General features: G+C 45.1%; 1 protein-coding gene across 1 annotated transcript; it reads left to right on the plus strand.

The window, feature by feature from the left end:
• The first annotated feature begins 8,918 nt into the window (after nucleotides 1-8,918).
• Nucleotides 8,919-22,581, plus strand: LOC103182461 (acyl-CoA desaturase). The gene is made up of 5 exons (XM_007899495.2): nucleotides 8,919-9,330; nucleotides 10,826-10,956; nucleotides 15,834-16,039; nucleotides 18,802-19,034; nucleotides 20,653-22,581. The coding sequence occupies exons 1-5, from the start codon at nucleotides 9,018-9,020 to the stop codon at nucleotides 20,850-20,852; spliced, it is 1,083 nt and encodes a 360-aa protein (XP_007897686.2). The 5' UTR covers nucleotides 8,919-9,017; the 3' UTR covers nucleotides 20,853-22,581.
• Nucleotides 22,582-22,588: the final 7 nt, after the last annotated feature.

The raw sequence follows: 22,588 nt of genomic DNA on the forward strand, positions 1-22,588 counted from the left end.
TTGAGAGTCCTGATTGACAATAAAACTCTCCCAACAATGCTCTGTGGTAGTGAGTAAAGCAAACCAGATGTTGGGATGTCTCAAAAGATCAATAGCAAGCTGAAATAGTGGTGTAATCCTGTTACTGTATAAATCATTGTGAGACCATATGACCAAATCATCTGGTACAAAAAGGATATTGGAGAAATTGAGAAGATGCAGAGGAGGCCAACTAAAATGATTGAGGGAATGGAGGGACTAGACTATGAGGATCGACTAAGCAAATTGGGCATGTTCACGCTGGAAAAGAGTAGATTGAGGCACGATATGATTGCTGTATTTAAGATTCTAAAGGGGCAAGATAATATAGATCATGACAGGCTGTTTCAGCTTGTTCAGAATAGTAAAACCAGAAGATTGAAGGGGGGTAAATTCAGAATAAATCTATGCAAACACTATTTCAGTGAGCGAATAGTGAACCTGTGGAACAGGCTCCCCAAGGAGACTGTTGAAGCAGGAAGTGTTGATTCTTTCAAACACAGATTAAATAGTTTAAGAAATAACATTGTGGGATATAGTACATAGATAGTTCGGCACATATGTGCATGTAACCACCAGGAAGGTGGAAGGAGAACTAGATGGATTCAAGAACTAGATCTTTTCTTGTCTAGCACTTCTTATGTTCTTATTGTTCAAAGAGCCAGCCCAGACACAATGGGCCGAATGGCCTTCTTCTGTGCTGTGACTGTTTTTGGTTCTAAGCAATGGGTTGAAGCAGAATAGCTTAAATAGCTTTTAAAACGGAATTGGACAAATATTTTAAAAAGGAATAATATAACAATAATAATCCTTGCATTTGGTATAGCACATCACACCACAGCAATAAGAGAGGACAAGAAATAGGGAGGCTCTGGGGGAGAGCTCATCTTTGGCTGTGGACACTCTCTCTCTGTTATTCCTGGCTTTCCTAGGATAGTTACCCTGCTATCGGCCTGTTAGTCTATCTGACCACTGTGCCTATTAGTGCTTATCAGATCAGGAGATCGAATTGTGACAAACTTAGAAAGTAAATGGGCAGGAATTAGTGGAAAACCCACAATAGGCTGATATGAATGAACAGGTTCTAGAAAGTCTTGGGGTTTAACTAACTGAGGAGGCTTACATAAGCGCCGACAGACTAACTGTCCCTTCAGGTTCCAGTGTAAAGCTCATATGGGAGGGACTGTTAATGAGCAAGTTGTAGCACCAACAGATTAATTTAGATTTTCACAGGCACTGACTCACCAAATGCAGTATTGCTTTTTTTAATATAAAAAACCCCACATTTGTATGATTTCCTACACTTCGACAACGCCACATTCCCCTAATTTTGTCCTGTAGCATAGTGGTTAGAGCACTCATCTTGCAATCGAAAGGATTGGAGTGCCGAAACCTGAGGCAAGTTTTCTTACTCCACACACCTCTGTTCCCCGAGCAGCAAGTAGGAACCCGGTTGTTAGTCAATTGGCGGATTTCTTTCCAGGGTTAATAATCCCTTAAAAAAATAACAATTTGGCTACTCAATCCATGATTGTTTATGGGACTGTGCACAATTGACTGCCGTGTTTCACCCACATAACACAGTTAATTCACTTTACAGCATAATTTGTGAAGTGCTATGAGATGTCTCGATGATAAGGTGCTATATCAAATGCAAGGATTATTATATCAAATGCAAGGATTATTATTGTTATAATGATTATTATAACTAAAGTATATGGTGTAGAAAGTGGTCATTCAGTCCATTGTGCCATGCAGAACTATCAGCTCTGTCCCACTCTGCTGCCATTTTCTCCACCATACCGAAAAGAGAAGTGAGTTTCTCTCAATCCCCTACATAAAATTAGTCACTCGTTTCATGGGTGTTTGTGGGACATTGCTGTGTGTAATTGTGCTACCGCATTTAGCACAAATACACAGTTATCCTGTGAAGCGTTTTGAGTGATGAGGCCAAATGCAAGGATTATTATTATAACAAAAAGCATTTATTCAATTTTATACATTGTGCTCCCTTTAGAATAGCCTTTTTAACCACAGGGCAAAAATCTCTCATCTTTCTTCGTGGTTCGTGACATTAGTTCCTTGTGCAAAAATGTGGCTTCTTTAGATTAAATAACGAGGAAGAAAAGCTCCCTCCACTTTTCAATAGACTCACAATCTACATCAGTTTTCATCCCCCACCGCCACGAAACAATTTCACTGTTTGTAATGCTCTAACCTTGACAAATGCAGAATTTGTCCTTCAGATAAGGTTCACACAACGCCAAAACACACAGAGAATAACAATGGGAGATTTGAAAACCTTTCATCTAGTTAGCATTTTTTTTATTAATAAATAAAAATTAAAATCCTTGCATTTGCATTATCACATCAGAAGGATGTCTCCAATTGGCTGCATTGTCCACCCACCCCATGTTCCCTTCCATCCCATCCAGAACCATCCACACCGTCTTCTCCCTCCACCACGGCTCCTGCCACTCTGCCCTCCTTGCACTCTTTTGCCCCCATTTCTCCCTACTCCCTCTCAACCACAATCACCTGGATGAAGTTCACCACCTGCTGCCTCGACCCCTCCCCACCCAGCTGCTGGTCACTCAACTCCTCCTTCTCTCCCCCCTGTTGGCCAATACGGTCAACCAGTCTCTCTCCTCAGGCTCTGTTCCACTCCCCCTGAAAACCGCTGTCATCACACCCCTTCTCAAAAACCCCACCCTCAATCCCTCTAATCTCTCACACTAACATCTCATCTCCAACCTACCCTTCCTTGCCAAAGTCCTGGAATGCATTGTTGTAGGTCAACTTCGGTCACACCTCTCCCTCCACTCCCTCCTCGAACCACTGCAGTCTGGTTTTCGCCCTGACTGCCCACAGCACAGAGACAGCGCTTGTCAAAGTCACAAATGATATTCTCTCTATCTGTGACCAGGGCTCCCTTTGCCTCCTCGTCCTCTTGGATCTCTCTGCTGCATTCGACACAGTTGACCACGCCATCGGTTCTCCTCACTCATCCACCTTAGTAGGACTGCACTTGCATGGTTCGAGTCCTACTTAACCAACCACCTCCATTTCATCTCAGCAAATGTTTTTTTTCTCCTGCCCCCATCCGGTCACCTGCAGGGTACCCCAGGGCTCCATCCTTGGCCCTCTTCTTTTCCTCAGCTATATGCTCCCTCTGGGCGATGTCACCTGCAGACATGAGGTGAACTTCCACATGTATACAGATGACACACAAATCTACTTTTCCTCCTCCATTATCAACTCCAGGTTCGCCGATGCTCTATCAGTTTGTCTGGCAGACATCAGGGCCTGGATAAGTGTAAACATGCTGCAGCTGAAGATAGACAAGATGGAAGCCATACTCCTTGTCTCCAGTCAATGTCTTCACTCCTGCGGATCTAAACTCCTCAACTTCATCGGGCTCTCCCTCAGCCTCACTGAACCAGTGCACAACCTAGGCGTCTGGTTCAACCCCCAATTTTTCTTCTTCCCCCACATCCGGTCCCTGACCAGGACCCCCTTCTTCCACCTCTGCCACCTTGCCCGCCTGCGACTCTACTTACCCCAAATGCAGCTGAAACCCTTGTATTGACCCGGACCAAACTCTGTACCCAAATCTCACCAGTCCTGGCCCAGGCTCCACTGGCTCCCCATCATCAAATGGAGCGACTTCATGATCCTCACACTCGTGTTCAAATCCATTCACTCCATGGCACATCCCTACCTCCCCGACCTCCTCACTCCCCAATCCACCACTCGGTGCCTCCGCTCAACTGGCACCGGCCTCCTGCTCATAGTTTGCGCTTTCAGCCACTACGCCCCAAAACTCTGGAACACTCTCCCTCAATCCCTCCACCTTGCCCCGTCTCTCCCTTCTTTCAAATCCCGCCTGAAAACTTTCCTCTTCGAACGTGCTTACGGCCACCTCCCCACTCCCCCAGCTCAGAGTCAGGCTCCGCCAATGTTAAACTCGCTGAGAAGCTACCCTGCATGGAGGGCAGTGTATAAGTGCAAGTTGTTGTTGTTGTCTCAAAGTGCCTCAAAGAATTTACTGTGAAATGTAGTGACTGTGTATTTGTAGGCAAACATAGTAGCACCATTGAGCACAGCGATGTCCCACATTTAAAGTAATTATGTTTCTATGGTGTCAGTCGGAAGTACTCTCACCTCTGAGTCAGAACGGTTCAAACCCCACCCCACTCTCTGCTGAAGACCTTGCTTTTCGACCGCGCCTTTGGTCATCTTCCCCCCCCTCCCCCTGGCTCGGTACCGGGATCCGAAACTGTACAGCACTCTGAGACGCCATCTGGCGTGGAGGGCGCTATATAAATCCAAGTTGTTGTTGTTGAACTCCCAGTCTAGAGGCTGACACTCCAATGCAATGCTGGGAGAGCATTGCATTGTCAGAGGTGCCGTCCTTCGGATAAGACATTAAACTGATGTCCTGTTCAGGTGGACTTTAAAGATTCCATGACACTACTCAAAAAGAGAAGGGAGTTTCTCCCGTGTCCTGGCCAACAATTCCCCAGATAAAATAAGTCCTTCAATTGGCTTCTGGATTCACCTACAAAAATATACAGCCAGATTTACTTTACAGTAAATCCTGTGCAGCGCTTTGAGATGTCCGCCCCGCATGCAAGGCAGCCATATCAAATGCAAGGATTATTATAATAAACTTTCATCAGAAACAAAGCAACAACAACTTGCATTTATATAGCGCCCCTCGCACAGGTAGCATCTCAGAGCGTTTACAAAAGAACTCATCCTGTTAGGTTCAGCTTATCCAATTCTGACCAAGTGAAAGATTATCAGTCTGGTAGAGATTGTGGACAGATAGCGGAACTGAAGGGTGACCCTAGCAATTGTCAGAAGGACTTGGGATAAATGCTGGAGCGTGGAAAGATGCAAATAACAAGAGGAAGCAAGCTGATTGACAGAATGTTAACTGGGTGTCTGTATCAAAACCGCAAACATTTTGATTGGAGAGCGCAATTGGCAGAGCAAACACTGGCATGATACAGTCAATAAAGAGGCAGGCAACGGTGCGGCAAAGGAGTGGCAAGGGCAGGCAAGAACCCGGCAAAGGACAAATTGTCAGGAGAGAAATAAGCAGGTATTTTGCCCAAGCATCTGGCACCTGCGTGCCCACCAGTCTCGGCAGATACTGAGTTCAAGTCCAAGTAGTAATAGGGGGGCTATGTGTGGTTTTCGTAAAGCTGATTTCTTTCAACACAAAGAATTGCAAATAATAACCAGCTGCAAAACAAATTGCAAATAATATATACATATAATGATAGTAATAATAATCCTTGCATTTGATACAGCTCCTTATCACGTCAAAGCGCTTCACAGAATATACCGTAAAGTGGGAACAATTGTTTTTGTGGAGGGATTATTATCCCCCAGAAAGCAATCCGCCAATTGACTAACAACCGTGTTCCTACTTACTGCGAGGTAAACAGAGGCGTGTGGAATAAGGAAACTTGCCTAAGGTTTCGCTCCTCTCGGGAATCGAACCCGAGTCCTCTCGCTTGCGAGGCGAGTGCACTAACCACTATGCTACGGGACCGCACTCCATATATCAATCCAACATTATAGCACAATTGTATGGCTCTATATTTTTCTAGGTGACATCTTACGGCCCCATAAACCTCTTCAAAACAATAATGAACAGTTTGAACAGCAAGGAGTGGAAGTCTGGTTCCTGTTAATTACTCAGAATCAGGAGATAGCCAGAGGCAGCTCAAGTTGCATGAACAGCAAGTCTTGAAAACATGGAAAGGAAAAAAAATCAAGTGGAACGAAAGTAGACAACAGAGAGTGGAAGAGGTGTGGGGGGGGTGGAGAGGCACATATTCATTTAAATCCTAGGAGCTCGGGTTTGATTTGATTTATGCCTAGAAGGTGCATGGAAGTAAACTATTTCAAACCTCACCAAAAAAGGGTTTGTTTAAGTGGATCGAAATGAGGTGATATGGAAGAGCTCTCCTCGACAGGATGTCCCGCCCTAGACATGATGTAAGGTTAGGAAAAAGGGGTTACTGCCGGTCAGGCTGAATTGGGCTTTAAGCCAGCGACGAGAATGCACAAAATGCAAAGAGCACAATATGCCTTTTCATGGAAGGAACAAAATAAATGACACTGCATTGATTACATCCCCCCTTCTTTCTCTCTCTCTCTCTCACTCACATACACACACTCACTCTTTCTTCCTCCTCTTTTCCTGGTTGTTAACAAATGCAACTTAAAACCTCAGAGACGAAGCAAATGAACTAAGGTTATTCTAATCCAGGGAGACAGGGTTTTCCAGAGGTTGCTTTATCTGCCCGTTTGATCGTGAACTACAGTGTACAAAAATGTAATGATTCATTTTTTAATTTAAATATCTCACTGAGATTGTTGCTCACTGATAAAATGACAACTCACTAATTTCTACCAGCAGTCAAAACTTTTTTTTATAATTAACAAAAAAAGCATTAATCGCTACAATTATCCTCCTTGACTATTTTACTCTTAATGACCGCTACATGGTATGAAACACGCCCTTTGCGATTATAGGTTCCTACAATATAAAGTATAAACTTTGCATTTTTGATATTGAGCCTTATCACATCATTGAGAATTCACAGCATATAACATAAAGCGGATTGACTGTATATTTTGTGGGCGAAACGCGGCAGCCAATTGCGCACAGCAGTGTCCCACAAACAGTCGTGGATTGAGTGACCAAATTATTATGTATTAAATTATATACTTATATAAAGTAACTTGCCGTTAGTTAAAAGAGAGAAATGGGGGTGAATCTATCAATCCTGGGAGTGCAAGTGCCTGAACACTGAGGCAAGTTTGTGTCTGGCTAGTACTCTATAATAGTTCAGATGTCAGACAAAAAAATGTTACAGATTTCAACAAACAAAAAAATTACTTTTTGGGATCGGAGAGGGGAAAGAATAATTCTTTCACCTCCCAGGGTTGAGAATGGGCTTGATTGCAAGGGTGAGGTATGATAAATTTTCTGTGGGGGAGCAGAAGTGTGTAACTTAAATTTTTTTATTTTTTAAAAAAAAATAAAATTATTTAAAAACAAACATGTTTAAATTCAGTTAACCCTTACCCACCCTTCAGTGTTGCGTTAAAGTGGCTTCCCAGGACCCCATCGTTCTTTTAAAAATATGAATACACGCACATATATATATATAGTGTTATAAGAAGAATATAAAGACGTGATAAGACGCTGTATCAAATGCCAGGATTATTAGTATAAAGTGTTGAGACAATGACCTATATTGGTTGTGGTTAGGTTACTGTAGGACAATGACTCGCAACCTCAGGTGATGTTTGCTTCAGCCTGGGAATTGCAGTTACGTCACCAACAAAAAAAAAATGAGTCGGGAGAAACACACCACTAGCTTCTTTCTCTTGCAAAACGATTGCAAAACAAAACAGGGTTGGGGTTGGGTGGGGGCGGATGGGAGATGACAACCTTTTAAAATTGCAATACATTGTAAAGGTTAAACCCCCCCCCCCCCACAACCCTTTAATTTTTCTTCCGAAATAGGGATAAAACAAAAAAAATAAATACACGAATGCACAAATACAAAATATAGACAGCACACAATGAATTCAAAAATCAATAATAATAATCCTTGCATTTGATAAAGCGCCTTATCGCGTCTCCAAGACATCTCGCAGCGCTTCGCGGAACATACTGTTAAAAGTAAATCGACGGCACGTTTAGCGCGCGGGTGGTGGTGGTGGTGGTGGTGGTGGTGGTGGGGGGGGTGGATGAAACACGGCGGCGTATGGCACCCAGCCTCGCGCTCTTTAAGTTTGCAACTCGGCAGATACGTTTCGACTGCGAGTGTTACGGGCGGACGGCGCGGACCAAAAAAAAAAAAAACCTCGGCCAACATGGACTGCATTTCAGAAAGAAATTGCATGGAAGGGAAAGAAAGAGAGAGCCAGAAATGTGTGTGATGTGTGATGTGATGTGTGTGTGTGTGTGTAAGAAGCGTTAACATGCCACCAAAGTGGAGCCAATCCGTGCTGGGGTGTGGTGGTACCAAGCTGAGCCAGACCAATGACTGAGGCGATGTCTGTCTTCCGAAAAATATCACCAGGTCGTTTTATTGATCATCACCGACATCAGAGGGGGAAGAGAGAGAGAGAAGAGAGAGAGAGAGGGAAGGAAGGGGGTGGTGGTGGTGTGGGGGGGTAAAGAGAAAAAGAGAGAAAAAGGGAGAGACAGAAAAACACACACACACAGAGAGAGAGAGATTTCACTGAACACAGCAGTTAGTTGTTGTGTTTTTTTTTGCATTGCATCAGGAGGTGCCATTGCTCTCAGTGCATTTGCTGCAGCAGTAATTTTCCTTTCCAGCAGTGCAACTGTCGGGATATTTTTTTTTGTGTGTGTGTGTGTGTGTGTTACTGCATTGGTTTTTCTTTGCTTTTTTTTTAAAAAAAAGGGAGGGAGGGAGTTTTTTTTTGGCGGGGGGGGGGAATTATTGATGTGATTGCTGCAGAGAGAGAGAAAGAGAGATAGAAAGAAAGAAAGAAAAAGAGAGAGAAGGGGGGGAGAGAGAAAGAAAGAGAAAGAGAAGAGAGAGGGGGGGGAGAGAGAGAAAGAGAAAGAGAGGAGGGGGGAGAGAAAGAAAGAGAAGAGAGAGGAGGGGAGAGAAAGAAAGAGAAGAGAAAGAGAGGAGGGGGGAGAGAAAGAAAGAGAGGAGAGAGGGGGGAGAGAAAGAGAAAGAGAGGAGGGGGGGGAGAGAGAAAGAAAAAGAGAAGAGAGGGGGGAGAGAAGAGAAAAAAAAACCTTGCACTCTCTCTCTCTCTTTTATTTCCTCCACCACCACCAACAAGCCGCCCCCCCCCCACCCCGAACCCTCCACCCCGAACCCTCCCTCCCTCCCTCCCCTCCTCCTCCAGTGGAGAGAGACCGTGAGGAGAAAGGGAACACGCGTGTGAAGTGACAGAGACGCATCGACCAGAGAGGCAGCAACATGAGCGCTGCGGCCGCTGCCCTGTCCGACGGCGCGACCTCGCGGAGCTCCGCCGCCGTCGTCGTCGCCGCCGCCGCTGCCGCCACTGCCACCGCCGCCGTCGACCAACCCCAACCCCAACCCCCCGACGACTTCGTGGACGACCGGCCCCCGGTGGATGATATCTTCGACAGCACCTACAGGGAGAAGCAGGGCGCCAAGCCCCCCATGAGGCTCGTGTGGAGGAACATCGTCATGATGAGTCTGCTCCATCTGTCCGCCGCCTACGCCGTTTTCCTCGTGCCTTTCGCCAGCCTCCCGACCCTGCTCTGGGGTGAGCTCTCTTTGGGGTTTTTTTTTCTTTGCTTTATTATTATTATTATTATTATTATTGTTATTTTATTTTTTTTACGTTCCCTCCCTTCCCTTCCCCCTCTCCTCCTTCCTTCCTTCCTTCCTTTCTTTTTCTCTCCTCTTTCTCACTCTCTCTCCCTTCCTCTTTCTCCCCATCTCTCCCTCTTTCTCCCCATCTCTCCCTCTTTCTCCCCATCTCTCCCTCTTTCTCCCCATCTCTCCCTCTTTCTCCCCATCTCTCTTTCTCCCCTTCCCTCTTTCTCCCCATCTCTCCGTCTTTCTCCCCATCTCTCCGTCTTTCTCCCCATCTCTCCCTCTTTCTCCCCATCTCTCCCTCTTTCTCCCCATCCCTCCCTCTCTCCCTCCCTCTTTCTCCCTCTTTTCCCTCTCTCCCTCCCTTTCACCCTCTCTCTCTCCCTCCCTTCCTCTTTCTCCCTCTCTCCTTCTTTCTCCCCCTCTCTCCCTCTTTTCCCTCTCTCCCTCCCTTTCACCTTCTCTTTCTCCCCCCTCTCCCTCCCTCCCTCTTTCTCCCCCCTCTCCCTCCCTCCCTCTTTCTCCCCATCTCTCCTTTCCTCTCTCTTTCTCCCCATCTCTCCCTTCCTCCCTCTTTCTCTCCCTCTCTCCCTCCCTTTCCCCCTCTCTCTCTTTCTCCCCCTCCCTCCCTCCCTCCCTCCCTCTTTCTCCCCCTCTCTCCCTCCCTCTCCCATTCTCTCTCTCCCTCTCTTCCATGTCCACATAAATAAATGCAGTCCCATTATTTGGACACACGCACATACAATCGTGTGGGTGTGTATCAACACTTAAAATATTTATAGATGGCCACAGTGTACAAAGATAAATATTTATGCACTATACACGTACACGATTTTTTTTCTTTGTATATGCATAGTACATACGTGTTTATATTTATGTATCATAGTCTCTATAATAAAGCTCTTTTCTTGCATTTGTTTTGTTTTAAGTGGGAAAGGAAGAAAATCTACCTGCAAAGGGAAATAAATATCTTTATATACAATGTACAGATCTGGGGTTTGAAAACCCTTTAAATCTGCAATCCTACATCTATATCTATATATATATATGTGAATAATTTGATTTATTTTAATATAATGCTGCAAAAAAAACAACACAGCTCTTCCTTCCCCTGTCAATTCCTGTGCTCGAGCGAAGGCCATGGATTTGCTCTCTTTTGGTGCGAAATACTGTATCGAAACGAGTCACTGTATCAACGCCTTCTTTGAAATTTACATATCATGTCATTTCAATCTTGTTTTTTTTTAAAAAAAAGAGAGAGAAAATCTGCAACCCAGAAAAACTAGAAGCCGGTGATTTTTTTGGGTGGGTCCACAGCTTCTGTTAGATCTGACACACATTTGTGCTTGTGTTTGTTGGGGTGTGTGGTGGGGGGTGTGGGGATTAGAAATGAGAATTGCACTGGGATCTGAGATATAATGTAACCTTTGTGTGTGTTGCAGCCACTGTCTATTTCTTTCTGAGTGCCCTGGGAGTGACTGCTGGAGCTCACAGACTGTGGAGTCACAGGTCTTATCGAGCCACTCTGCCCCTTCGTGTGTTCCTGGCTGTTGCCAATTCCATGGCTTTTCAGGTAAGGGAGGGGAGAGGAGGGAATTTGACTGGGAATGTTATTCTGGTGGTGGGGGGGGGGGAATGGTGCAACAGGATGCAGCTCAATGCAGTGATCTCTCAAGCAGAAACCTACCTCATTGTCCTCTTTCTCTCCCTTAATATGTTTTTTTTTAAAACTGCGACTCCTAATGCCAAACCAATGTACTGACGTGTGGCGTTGCTTTATTATTCAGAGGCAGAGAGGGGGCTGGAGGGGCAGAGAGAAAAACATAACAAGTGTCTCAAGCTCCCTGTGGAACTCCCCATCGCGGAGCTATTCCGCCTCACCCCTCCCTTGCCTCTCTTTCAGTGGCCGTCTCAAGACCTTTCTTTTCAACCGTGCCTTCACTCAGTCATCTTCCCTCCTCCACCGTGCCCCCCCACCATCCTCTCCCTCCACCCCTCTCTGATCCCAATCCGCAGCTCGGGTGCAAAACCCTCATTGTCCAGCTCCTTGGGTCCAGCCCTCATTCTCCGTCTCCCGACCTGATACGAGCTATATTAGATACAATTTATGGTTGGTGTAAAATACAAGGTATTAATTAATAACTGAAAAAATCCTTAATTGGGTCCTAATGCCTTTCCCGTCCAGACGATGTCTCAAAGCACTTCACGGGATTCACAGTGAAGTGGAGCAACTGTGTATTTTTTAGGCGAACGTGACAGTCAATTTGCGCACAGCCAAGACCAACTTGTTCTCTGTGGGATTGTGACCAGGAGACCCAACGATGGGAACAGGGTGCAGGGTTTAACATCTTGCCCATTGTCAGAGGTGAGGGACGGTACCTCCGACAATGGAGGTCCCCTCCCCCCCCCCCCCCCCGAAAACACTGCATTGGAGTCAGTCTAGACTGAGTTCACGACCTTCAGTCTCGGAATGATATCCCCCCCGGAATACAACACAGGTCCTCTTCCTCCCGAGGCGAGTGGTCTAACCAATCTACAGTTTCTCCAACCTGCCCCTTCTACTCCTGACCTGTTCCCATGCTCCAATTGTCACTGAGCAAGTGCCCTTGACTGCATCGCATTAAGGTCAGGAGATTGTAACTTCAACGTAAAAGAAACATCTCAAAGTGCTCTACAGCACAAGATCACTCGGAAACGAAGTGAATGTTGTTTTGGAGACGGATTTGGTTTGTGGCCAACAACATCCCATGAACAGCAATGAGAGACGATCAGCCAATTTGTGGCAGTTTTCAGGGTGAATTTGGCCGAGGTAGAGTATGAGTTAAGTTAACCGTGAGGGAAGCTCCACGTTGTTTGGACTTGTCCCCCCACCCCCTCACCCGCCCCATCCTTCTCAAGGAGATATCACATAATGTTTGCCAGGACCTTATACAAGTAGCAATCTCTATGTGAGCCTGAAATTACACCGAGCCTTGGCCTGTACATTCCCTTTTATCTTAAAAGAACTGTGCCAATTTCTTCAATCCAGTCTTGCTTTTGGAAGCCAGCTTGGTGCAGTTCTTGAAAATAGCTAGCTTCCAAATTAGTAATAAGAATAAACCTTGCGTTTGATATAGTACCTTAATATATTGTTGAGACGTCCCAAAGCACCTCACAGAATATACTGTAAAGTGGAGTGACTGTATTTTGTGGGTGAAATATGGCAGCCAATTGCGCACAGCAATGTCCCACACACAGTCATGGATTGAGTGATTATAACCCCTGGAAAGCGATCCGCCAATCAACTTAACTACTGGGTTCCTACTTGCTGCTAGGTAAACAGATGTGTGGAGTAAGGAAACTTGCCTGAGGTTGCTCCCCACTCGGGAATGGAACCTGGGTCCATTCACTTGGGAGGCGAGCGTGCAAATCATTACACTACGGGATCCAAATTAAGACTGAATTGAAGAGTTTTTCACAGCTCTTTAAGACAAATTGGAATTGTAGGTTAAGACTCGGTGGTATTTCAGACCTCTGATGTCCACACATATTGCTGGACAGAAGTAATCCTGGCTGATTGTTATCTTCCAAAGCCACATTTCACCTCCATTACTGCCCTGACTGACACCAGCTAAGTCAGTACAGAGTTGAGAGATTTAATCTTGGATTCCCGTTTGCAGTTTTGCTAACTCAGTCTTTGTGAGGAAGTTGGGTTTGTAAACAATTATCACCACATACAGCACCCACTGAAAGAGATGTGCAAGACATTGTATCCTTGTGGAGATAGGGAATGTGTTGCCTAATTTTATCTATGAATTTTAAGGTTCAAGAGGTCAAAATGTTCTGCCAATTACAGTATCAAGGTTCAAATCATCTGAGATCACAGTGACCATTCTCTGGTCAGTGAGTCCCAATTGAACAGAAAATTGCAGACCCATTTCTTAGTGGGCGAGGACCCTGAGGTTTTACAATTCCACCCAGTCTTAGCGGTAAACACACTTGTACTTGCTTTTCTGATATTATGGCAGAAGAACAGATGTCAGCCCGGCTCAGTTGGTAGCACTCTCCTGAGTTGAAAGGTTGTGGTTTCGGGCCCAATATCTAGCTCACAGTCTAGGCTGATGCTCCAATGCAATGCTGAGGGAGTGCTGCATTATCACAGGAGTATTCCTTCAGATGAGATGTTTAATTGAGGTCTTGTCTGCCTGTTCGGGTGGACGTTAGGATCCCGTGGCACTATTCGACAAGAAAAGGGAGTTTCTCCTAGTGTCCTAGTCAACAGCCCTCCAGATAATAATCGCCCACTGAATACGTGGCCATTTGAGGGAAATTGCTGTGTGCAAATACACAGTCGCTACCCTTTACAGTAAATCCTGTGAAGGACTTAGACGTCTCGAGGACGTGATAAGTTGCAATATCGAATGTAAGGATTATTATCAAAACTTCTCAATTTTGAAAATCTCTAGATTTCACCTCCCCCATAACAAATTGGTTTTATGTAGGGCCTTTCAAACAAGATAATGGCTCAAAGCACATCAAAGTGATTAGCTTCCCAAAAACACATCAACATTCATTACCTCTCCACAATAACTCTTAAGCTTTCATCTCTAAAGCTAGCCTCATCCTATTAACATATTAATTTAAGTATTTGTGTATAATCACATTACAATCTCAAATGCGGTTTCCCTGCGTTTATAAAATAAGGGACAATAATTTCTTGTGTGTCTGCACAGAATAACAGATCAGGAGTGATTTCAGATGTGTGGGAGCTGCTCTCAGTAGTTATGGTTTTGTGTAGCTTTATCGTTCTACGTGCGATGCTGCCATGCAATTAACTTGCGCTCACATAAGATCAGGATTCAAAGGATATCAAGGCTCCGTGACTGTGACCGTAATGACATATTTTATTCTGCAGTTAATTATTTGCTCTTTTGGTCTCTCTCTTTCCGTCTCGTTGCTTTCCTTAGATGTTGCATTTATAGAGCTCGACAATCATATACTCACAAACCAGAAATCGTAATAACACAAACAGATCTGCAGATTTGGATCCACCATTCCTGGGTCAGGGTCAGCCTGGTGCAGTGGTAGCACTCTTGCCTCTGACTCAGAAGGTTGTGGGTTCATGCCACACATCAGGACTTAATCCTCAATATCAGAAATGTACCAAAATGATATTTTCATTTCCCCAAATGCCAGTCACTCTTCCATCCCCACTAATTAATGCACATTTTAGCTCAGTGCCTCTTTGTGCATTCTGTGTGCCTTTGATAATAACAATAATAATCTTTGTATTTGATATAGCACCTTTGTCACATCATTGAGGCATCCCAAAACTCTTTACAGAATATATAGTAATGTGGATTGACTGTTATTTTGTGGGAGAAAGGCGGCAGCCAATTGCACACAGCTGTACTGGGTGGAACCTCTAGGCGGAGGTTGGTGGGAAAATAGCACTCTCTGCCGGAAGCTGCGGTTGAAAGAGAAAGTACTTAAGAGCCAAAGAGAGGGAGACGGGACTGAGGAGCTGTGGGAGCGAGGATAAATTTGGGCGGGGGCTCATATTGATTGTAAAGGATTAGCTCAGCTGTTTCCTGGTGGTTGTGCTCTGTGTAATTCTATGTCATTTAGACCCGCCACAGCATGCATGTCTTTACTTGACCTGGATTTGGATTTTTTGAGTGTCAAAATCTTTTGTGTTCGATAAGCTTCAAAGCTTCTGTTGGTTTTCAAAATATTGCATGAAAACCAGCTCCCAAATTAAGATTTAAGGAGTTAAGCATTTTCCAAACTTCTGCACAGCGTTACATTTTAAGGCATCGGTCTTAAGGCTGTAACCATGTGGATTTACAGGCCTCTGGTTCCCCCACAGTAAAGCTTCCCTGATCAACACGTGTCCATGTAATGCTTGGAGCATTGAATACATGTGTGTCAAGAGTGTCTCAATGATGCATAGAGCAAGGGGGTGGTGCACAGAGCAATGGGAAGATATAGGGTATGTGTGTGGGGGGGGTGGGGGCGAAGGTAGTTCATTGAAATGACAAGCGACTGATCAGTGTACACGGTTTTGCCCAAAAGCCTCGCTCCTACAACAACAAACTACATTGAGTAATGCCTTTGATGTCCCAAGACACAGGACAGTCAAAAATTTGTACCTGAGCTGGGAGTTAGCATCAGGAGGGCAGAGATGGTGGGGGTGGGAGTGTGCCCCACGGCCCGTTCGAAGAGGTCAAAGAGACGGCCCTTGAAGGAGGGAAGGGAGGGGGCGAGGCAAAGTGTCTGTGGGATGGAATTCAAGAGGGTGGGAGCAGAAAGGCTAAAGGCCCGATTGCTGTTGGTGGGGTGGTCTGGGCTGGGGGTGGGACGTGGAGCAGGCCAGAGTGGAAGTAGTGGACAGGCCAGTATGGAGCTAGCAGGTCACAGAGGGAGGGAGAAGCAAGACCGTGCTAACCCTCTTGGTATCTGTCCTTTCAGAATCATATTTTCGAATGGGCCCGGGACCACAGGGTCCATCACAAGTTCTCCGAGACAGACGCCGACCCTCATAACGCCTCTCGTGGGTTTTTCTTCTCTCATGTGGGATGGCTCATGGTCCGCAAGCACCCAGATGTGATCGAGAAGGGCCGAAAACTGGACCTGAGGGATCTGAAAGCCGATCCGGTCATCATGTTTCAAAAAAAGTTAGTGCCTGTCTGCTCCCCTTGTCTTGTCTTTCAGCGATGAAAACAGCAACTTGACCTCTGACTCTCATGGTAAACTACTATCCTCCTGGGGGTGGTGACGGGGTGGAGGTGGGGAGGTAAGCAGGGTTTCCTAGGAGCTGAACTGGCTCCAAGTTGGCACATTTGGAATGTCATAATCTAGCCAGCCCTCCAGTCCGGTTCTTGAACCAGGCGGGTCCGCTATATTCCAGGGCACTGCTGATGACAGCACAGCCCAGCCTGACTCATTGGTAAACTCAGTCTACAGAGACACACAGGCCTGTGTTACAGTGAAGTCTGTCTGTCATCGGCCAAAGGTTCATGAATTTGCCAAATGTTGGTGCCGATTTGAATGTGTCAGTGTCCGAGACGAGCTGCAGAGCGTGGTGGGGGTGGGAACGACCCGGAGGGTGGATCTGAACTTGGATTTGCTTCCTCGAGAGTTGGTATGGAGGAGGGGAGGGAGGGGGGGAATCGGAGCCGGAGGTAGGAACGGGGCTAGAAGCTCCCATGCCGCTTGCGAGGCCATTCCAATCTCAGAACATCAGGGAAACGAAAATCTGCGTGCGAGATGTAGGTGATTAAAGTCACCTGCTCTTAGCCACAACACTGTGGTCTTGAAATTCAAGATCGGGCAGAAATCTTCAAAAAGTTTTTTAGTCTGGTTTCCTTTTTAAGAAACTCCCTTTCAAGTTAATAATAATAGTAATGAAGAATAATCCTTGCCTTTGATACATAGCTTTATCACATTGGACTCAAAACGCTTCACAGAATAGATTGTAAAGTGAATTGGTTGTATATTAACGCTGTGTATTAAGGCTGAATTTAAGAGCTTTCCAAAAGGCTAAGATCTTTCAAATCTCACGGTCCAAATTAGACCTATTTGGCCAAAATGTTGTCCTCCTGTCTCTTTAATTCTGTCAATAACTCCTGCACAACCAGTGATCCCTTGTGGAGTGGGAGCAAGGAATTTCCTTGCATCATAAATGTCTGGCTACTCAGACAAGTTCCTTTAATAGTCTTGGGTGATTCTTTCATTCATTCATTGAAGTAAGTGAGGGATGCTCACATACTGAAATCAGGAAGCATTTTTTCACACAAAGAGTATTGGAAATTTGGAACTCACACCCCCAAAAGGCTGTGGATGCTGGATCCATTCAAATTTTCAAGACTGAGGTGGATAGATTTTTGTTATGTAAGGGGATCAAAGGATATGGGGCAAAGCAGAGTAAATGGAGTTGAGCTACAGATCAGACATGATCTAATAGAACAGGCTCGAGGGGTTGAAAGGCCTCCTGATGCTAACACAGAGGTTTAAAGCAGAAAGGGTTCCTATGAACCCCTGTGTTAGCATCAAGAAATCACAGTGTTGTTTAGATGCCCAATTGAGCAGTCCCTTGTGCATTGCCCAACTGAGTGTTCCCAAGTCAGGATGGCAAGAGTTAAATGTAATGCAAAATTCACTCAGCAAATTTGAGATAAAGTGTTCCTGGCTCAAATACAGCAGTTGAGAGGTTCACATAAAAAGCTCTGGCCCATCAAACACTCCCAGGTCAAGGTTGTACCTGTTACATGCATTGTAAAGTGCTTTTTACACTATTCCACAAAATACACACACAGGTCAAGGATAGCACATCTTCAATGCAAAGTAAAGCTATTTTGACACTACTTAACACAAGGACTCCCAGGTCAAGGGTAGCACAGGTTGGCACTCTCTATTCTGTCCCACTAAATATTTGCAGGCTAAGTATTGCACAGTTTGGCCCAGTAAAACTGGCTGTACTCAGTCCCACCTCACCAATTAATATCAGGTCAGAAATCGCACAGGATATGTCTCTCTCTCCCACCGTGTCTATGGAATCCTGTAGCGTAGTGGTCTCGTAAATGAGAGGACCTGGGTGAGGGGGCAAAGCATTAGGCTTACTCCAACATTAGGCTTGCTTATGTTTCCTTACTCCACATGCCTCTGTTTACGTAACAGTAAGTAGGAACCCAATTGTTAGTCGACTGGCGGATCTTACATCAAACCTATTAGCGCAACCCAACTCGATCTATTACCTTCAGGTCTGGAATACGTTAATGAGATCACCTTTTAATCTTATTATCTTTAGACTGGCTCAAGCAAGCACTCACTCATCCTTGGGTCTGAGCTCCTTAACCTGGTTCCAGATATGATCATAACTGCACATTACACTGTAAGGTGCAGATAAAAATGATTTGCCAGTGTCTGCCAACATCCCCCTGACACAGTATACGAGCATCAGAAAAGGCTGACTATAAATAGGATCTTATACAAATATTGAAGTCCTTCGTTATTCCACAACTGTTTGTGGGACACTGCTGTGCACAATTGGCCTCTTGTGTTTCTCCCACAAAATATACAATCAATTCACTTCACAGTATTTTCTGTGAAGCGCATTGAGACGTCTCAACGATGTGAGAAGGCACTTTATCAACTGCAAGGATTATTATTATTGTTATTATTATTAAATGGACTGAAGGGCCTTCTTCAGCCAAACCTGTCCAGTTACCTCTTGTGTTAGAGGGTGGATTGATGGACGATCAAGCGAGAACCAATTCAGATTAGGAAGCACTACGTGTATCGCTTGTCTATATCCCGGCATTATTTTATAATAAAACACCTTGGTCAGATCAGCTTTCTCAGCTCCAAAGAATGTAATACTAATCGTTCTTTTCTTTGTGTTCCTCTCTCTCTTTTTCTCTCTCTCTTACTCTCTCAGGTACTACAAGCCCTCTGTGGTGGTCATGTGTTTCCTGGTTCCCACATTGATCCCCTGGTACTTCTGGGGTGAGTCGGCCTGGAATGCCTACTTCATTGCCTCTATCCTGCGGTACACCCTGGTACTGAATGCGACCTGGCTGGTGAACAGTGCCGCCCACATGTTCGGCAACAGGCCCTACGACAAGTTCATCAACCCCCGGGAGAACCGATTTGTCGCCTTTGGGGCAATAGGTGAGCGAGCATGTCGCGTTAGCACCTACACTTTAATCTCCTTCTCCCAAACGATAATGTGTGATTATTCTTTGTGGTTAAAATCTTTTGCTGTGTTTACCTCTGCCCCTTGATCAGACAAGCCTCAGGTAGTCTAAGCTGACACGACAATGCAGTGCTAGGGGTATGTTAGATTCTCGGAGGAGCCGTCCTTCACTCTCAAAAACCCAGGCCTGCAAATACAATACAAACAATAAATTATAATCCTTGCATTTGGTATTTGCCTTATGACATCGTCAAAGATGTCTCCAAGTGCTTCACGGGATATACTGGAAAGTGGTGTGACTGTATTATGGGTGAAAATTGACATTTATATACGCCTTTCATGTCGGGAGAACGTCGCAAGGTAATGGCTTGGCATCTGAACTGGTGATGGGAGTTGGGGAGAGGAAAGATAATTGAAAGCGCAGTCAAAAGAGGTAGGTCTGTTGACCTCCTTTACATAGAGTATCCTAATGGACTCTATCCTCGCCAGGATTTTTATTGTGTGCAGATTTTCATCCATTTAAGGGATTGCTTCCCAGTGACCCCATTGTACTCACAGTGTTTAGTTTGCAGGTTATTATGTATACAGAGGAAATTACATGAGTCCTTAACTGTAACTAACAACAGTGAGAAAGATCACTGAATCATCTATAGGCTTTTCGATGATTAGTTAGTTACATGTTTAAGAACACCAGTAATTCTCTCCATCCAAGTGTTTGCAGATGGTATGCACAGCCCGCAAATTGGTTCCACTGTTAAACACAAGTAAAATCGGAAACAACTACATTTCCTGTGACCGTTACATTAATTTCCAGATAATTTGTTTTTGATCAACCACATAACTTGCTATTGTCATGATCATAATACTTATTTTAAGTGAAACGTTAATTTAGATGCCATTTGGATTATGATTATTGGGTACGTAACAACCTATGTGGTATTGGCTGGTCAGACTCCAGCAATTACCCCAATGCGCACTCTAGGGGGCCCAAGCCTTGGCTCTGGCCAATCTGAGCCTAATACTTTCTGGAATTAGGTAAGAAGGATGTGTCCCTCCAGGGAGAGATGGCACATTCCATTCCAATAAATGTCTCTGGAATTTCCAGGTGTAGGTGGGATGCATGGAATTCTCAGCTTTGGATACTCTTAAGCACGGTGATCGGTTTCCGCATGTGCCACACACTCCATGGCTGTTTGTGGAACATTGCTGTGTGCAACTGGCTGCCGCTTTTCACTCACAAAATACAGTCAATTCACTTTACAGTACAGTAAACCTCACATAAGTCGTATCAGTTGGACCATACATTTAATGACTTATGCAAAGTATGAGTTATGTCAAACCTGCGTAAAATAGAAACTCTTGAACAGGACTTAGGCAGGCGCAGGTGTTTAGACGATTTATACAGATCAGACTTATGCGGGTTTTTACTGTGAAGCACTTTTGAGACGTCGTGACGACTTGATAAGGCACTACATCAAATGCAAGGATTATTATTAACACAGGAGGTGAGAGCCAGAGCGTTTTCGGAGTAATGAAGCAAGCGTGGGTTGCTTGTTCTCTCAGTGTGGATAACCGGGTTGTCGTCGTTTACAGGGGAAGGATTCCACAATTACCACCACACCTTCCCGTACGACTACTCCACCAGCGAATACGGCTGGCGTTTCAACATCACCACCTGCTTTATCAACTCGATGTGTTGGCTGGGACTGGCCAGTAACTGCAAAAGTGTGTCCAAGGAGGTGATTGTGGCTCGGCGGATGAGGACTGGGGACCGCAGTGTACGGAGTGGCTGAGTGCTGAGCCCCGGTGAGCACACTGTCAAAACGAATACAAAAAAAAACCCGACTCCTAGACGCTTCCCCGAATGCCAAAGACGCCACCACTCAAAATGTCAGTGGCTGCCGTTCAAGGCGACAGCTCATCAGCAACGTGCGATGGAATCCTTACACGAACAAAATAATCAGCGTCCGATCCATTTTGCGGGGCAGTTTAAATGGGCGGCAGGCAAAAAAATTAAATAATTTTTAGTGGGACAGCTTTTAATGTTACGCTTAATTGTCAAAAACACCAGATGTGTTCGTTCTGAGCATTGGAATTAACATCTCGCTGAATGGTGATCTTTGGAGTCATTCAGTGTCTCACTTTCCTCTCCCAGCCCAATCACCACTCCCCCCCCCCCCCCCCCACCACATCGCTCCCCCCTCCTTGCCTTTTTACCAGTGTATTCCAGTGTTAGCATTCTGAGCCCGTGGGTGGGTGGGAATTACCCCATCCCCACCCCATCCCCTGCCTGCTCTCCCCCACCCCACCCCAAAGATTGAGTGCTCCCTCTCTTGGCGAAGAGGCATAATCCTGGAGGGAGATGGGAGTCAATGGGATAATTCTGAAACATTTAACAGAGTGAGGGGAAGGGGATGGGGAACAAAACCAAGAGGGAGATTTCGTGGGTGGGGGTGGGGGAGAGTGAGGGGGATTAACAGCACGTAACGAGAGGTCTGGTGCTTCTTTACAGCTGAGTGCTTCCAGCACACAATGTACGAGTTAATGATCGGAACGCTTTCAAATTTCGGTATCCCATCGCCACCTCCCATCCGTGTTTCGAATCGCCCTCTGACTCTTGATTGGCAGTCCGGTCAACGCCTCCAGAAATGCCAGCAGTCACTCCCCCACCCCCATTTCCTTCTTCATTTGTACTCTCACAGTAAAAAAAAATGCCCGTCGCAAAGTTCACTTTCCTTTTCTTGCGTTGAGCATTTTATTTCAATGTTGTTCCCTATCGTTCCTTCTCCTCCCCAAACCCCCCACTCCTTTCCTGTTTCTGTCCATCTCCTCCTCTGTCATTGCCTTTCATTAATGTAGAAATCAAATTAATTTAACTAAAATCCAAGATTATAGCCCAATTGTTTTGTAAGAGAGAGAGCGCGGGAAAGATGCACAGTTGTTGTGTGTGTGAAATGTGAGGCTGTGGATGTGTGTGTGTATGGAAGATGTGAGAAAGATGTGTGTATGTGCATGTGTGAGAGATATGAGAGTGTGTGTGTGTATGAGCAAGAGAGATGTTAAGACAGTCTGTGTATGTGAAAGAAATGCAAGACTCTGTGTGTGTGTGTGTGTGTATGTGTATATATATATGTGTATATATATATATATATGGGGATGCGAGGCGGTGTTTGTGAGAGAAAGGGAGGACAGTCAGAGTGCGGGGAAGAGTGAAGGATAGAGGAAGTTATCAATACTGTACTTGTAACACTATCAAAACAGAATATTATTGTTACATAGTAGCCACTTTGCACCAAAATAGAGAGTGTGTTGGTGAGCAGGATGATGGATACACACACACAAAATCTGCTCCAGCTGTAAACACCCGGTTGATCACAGGTGTCCAGTACAGGATTCCCGTGGCGTACATTGAAATGATCAGAGCATTGCTGTGATTTTGCATTGGTTGTAAGACTGGGAGGTCTTTGAGCTATGTGGTTCGACTGCTGTGTAATAAATTAAATGATCATTTATAAATTAAAACCAGCTT

The sequence above is a fragment of the Callorhinchus milii genome, unplaced genomic scaffold (genome assembly GCF_018977255.1).
Source record: "Callorhinchus milii isolate IMCB2004 unplaced genomic scaffold, IMCB_Cmil_1.0 Scaffold7, whole genome shotgun sequence".
Classification (NCBI taxonomy): domain Eukaryota; kingdom Metazoa; phylum Chordata; class Chondrichthyes; order Chimaeriformes; family Callorhinchidae; genus Callorhinchus; species Callorhinchus milii.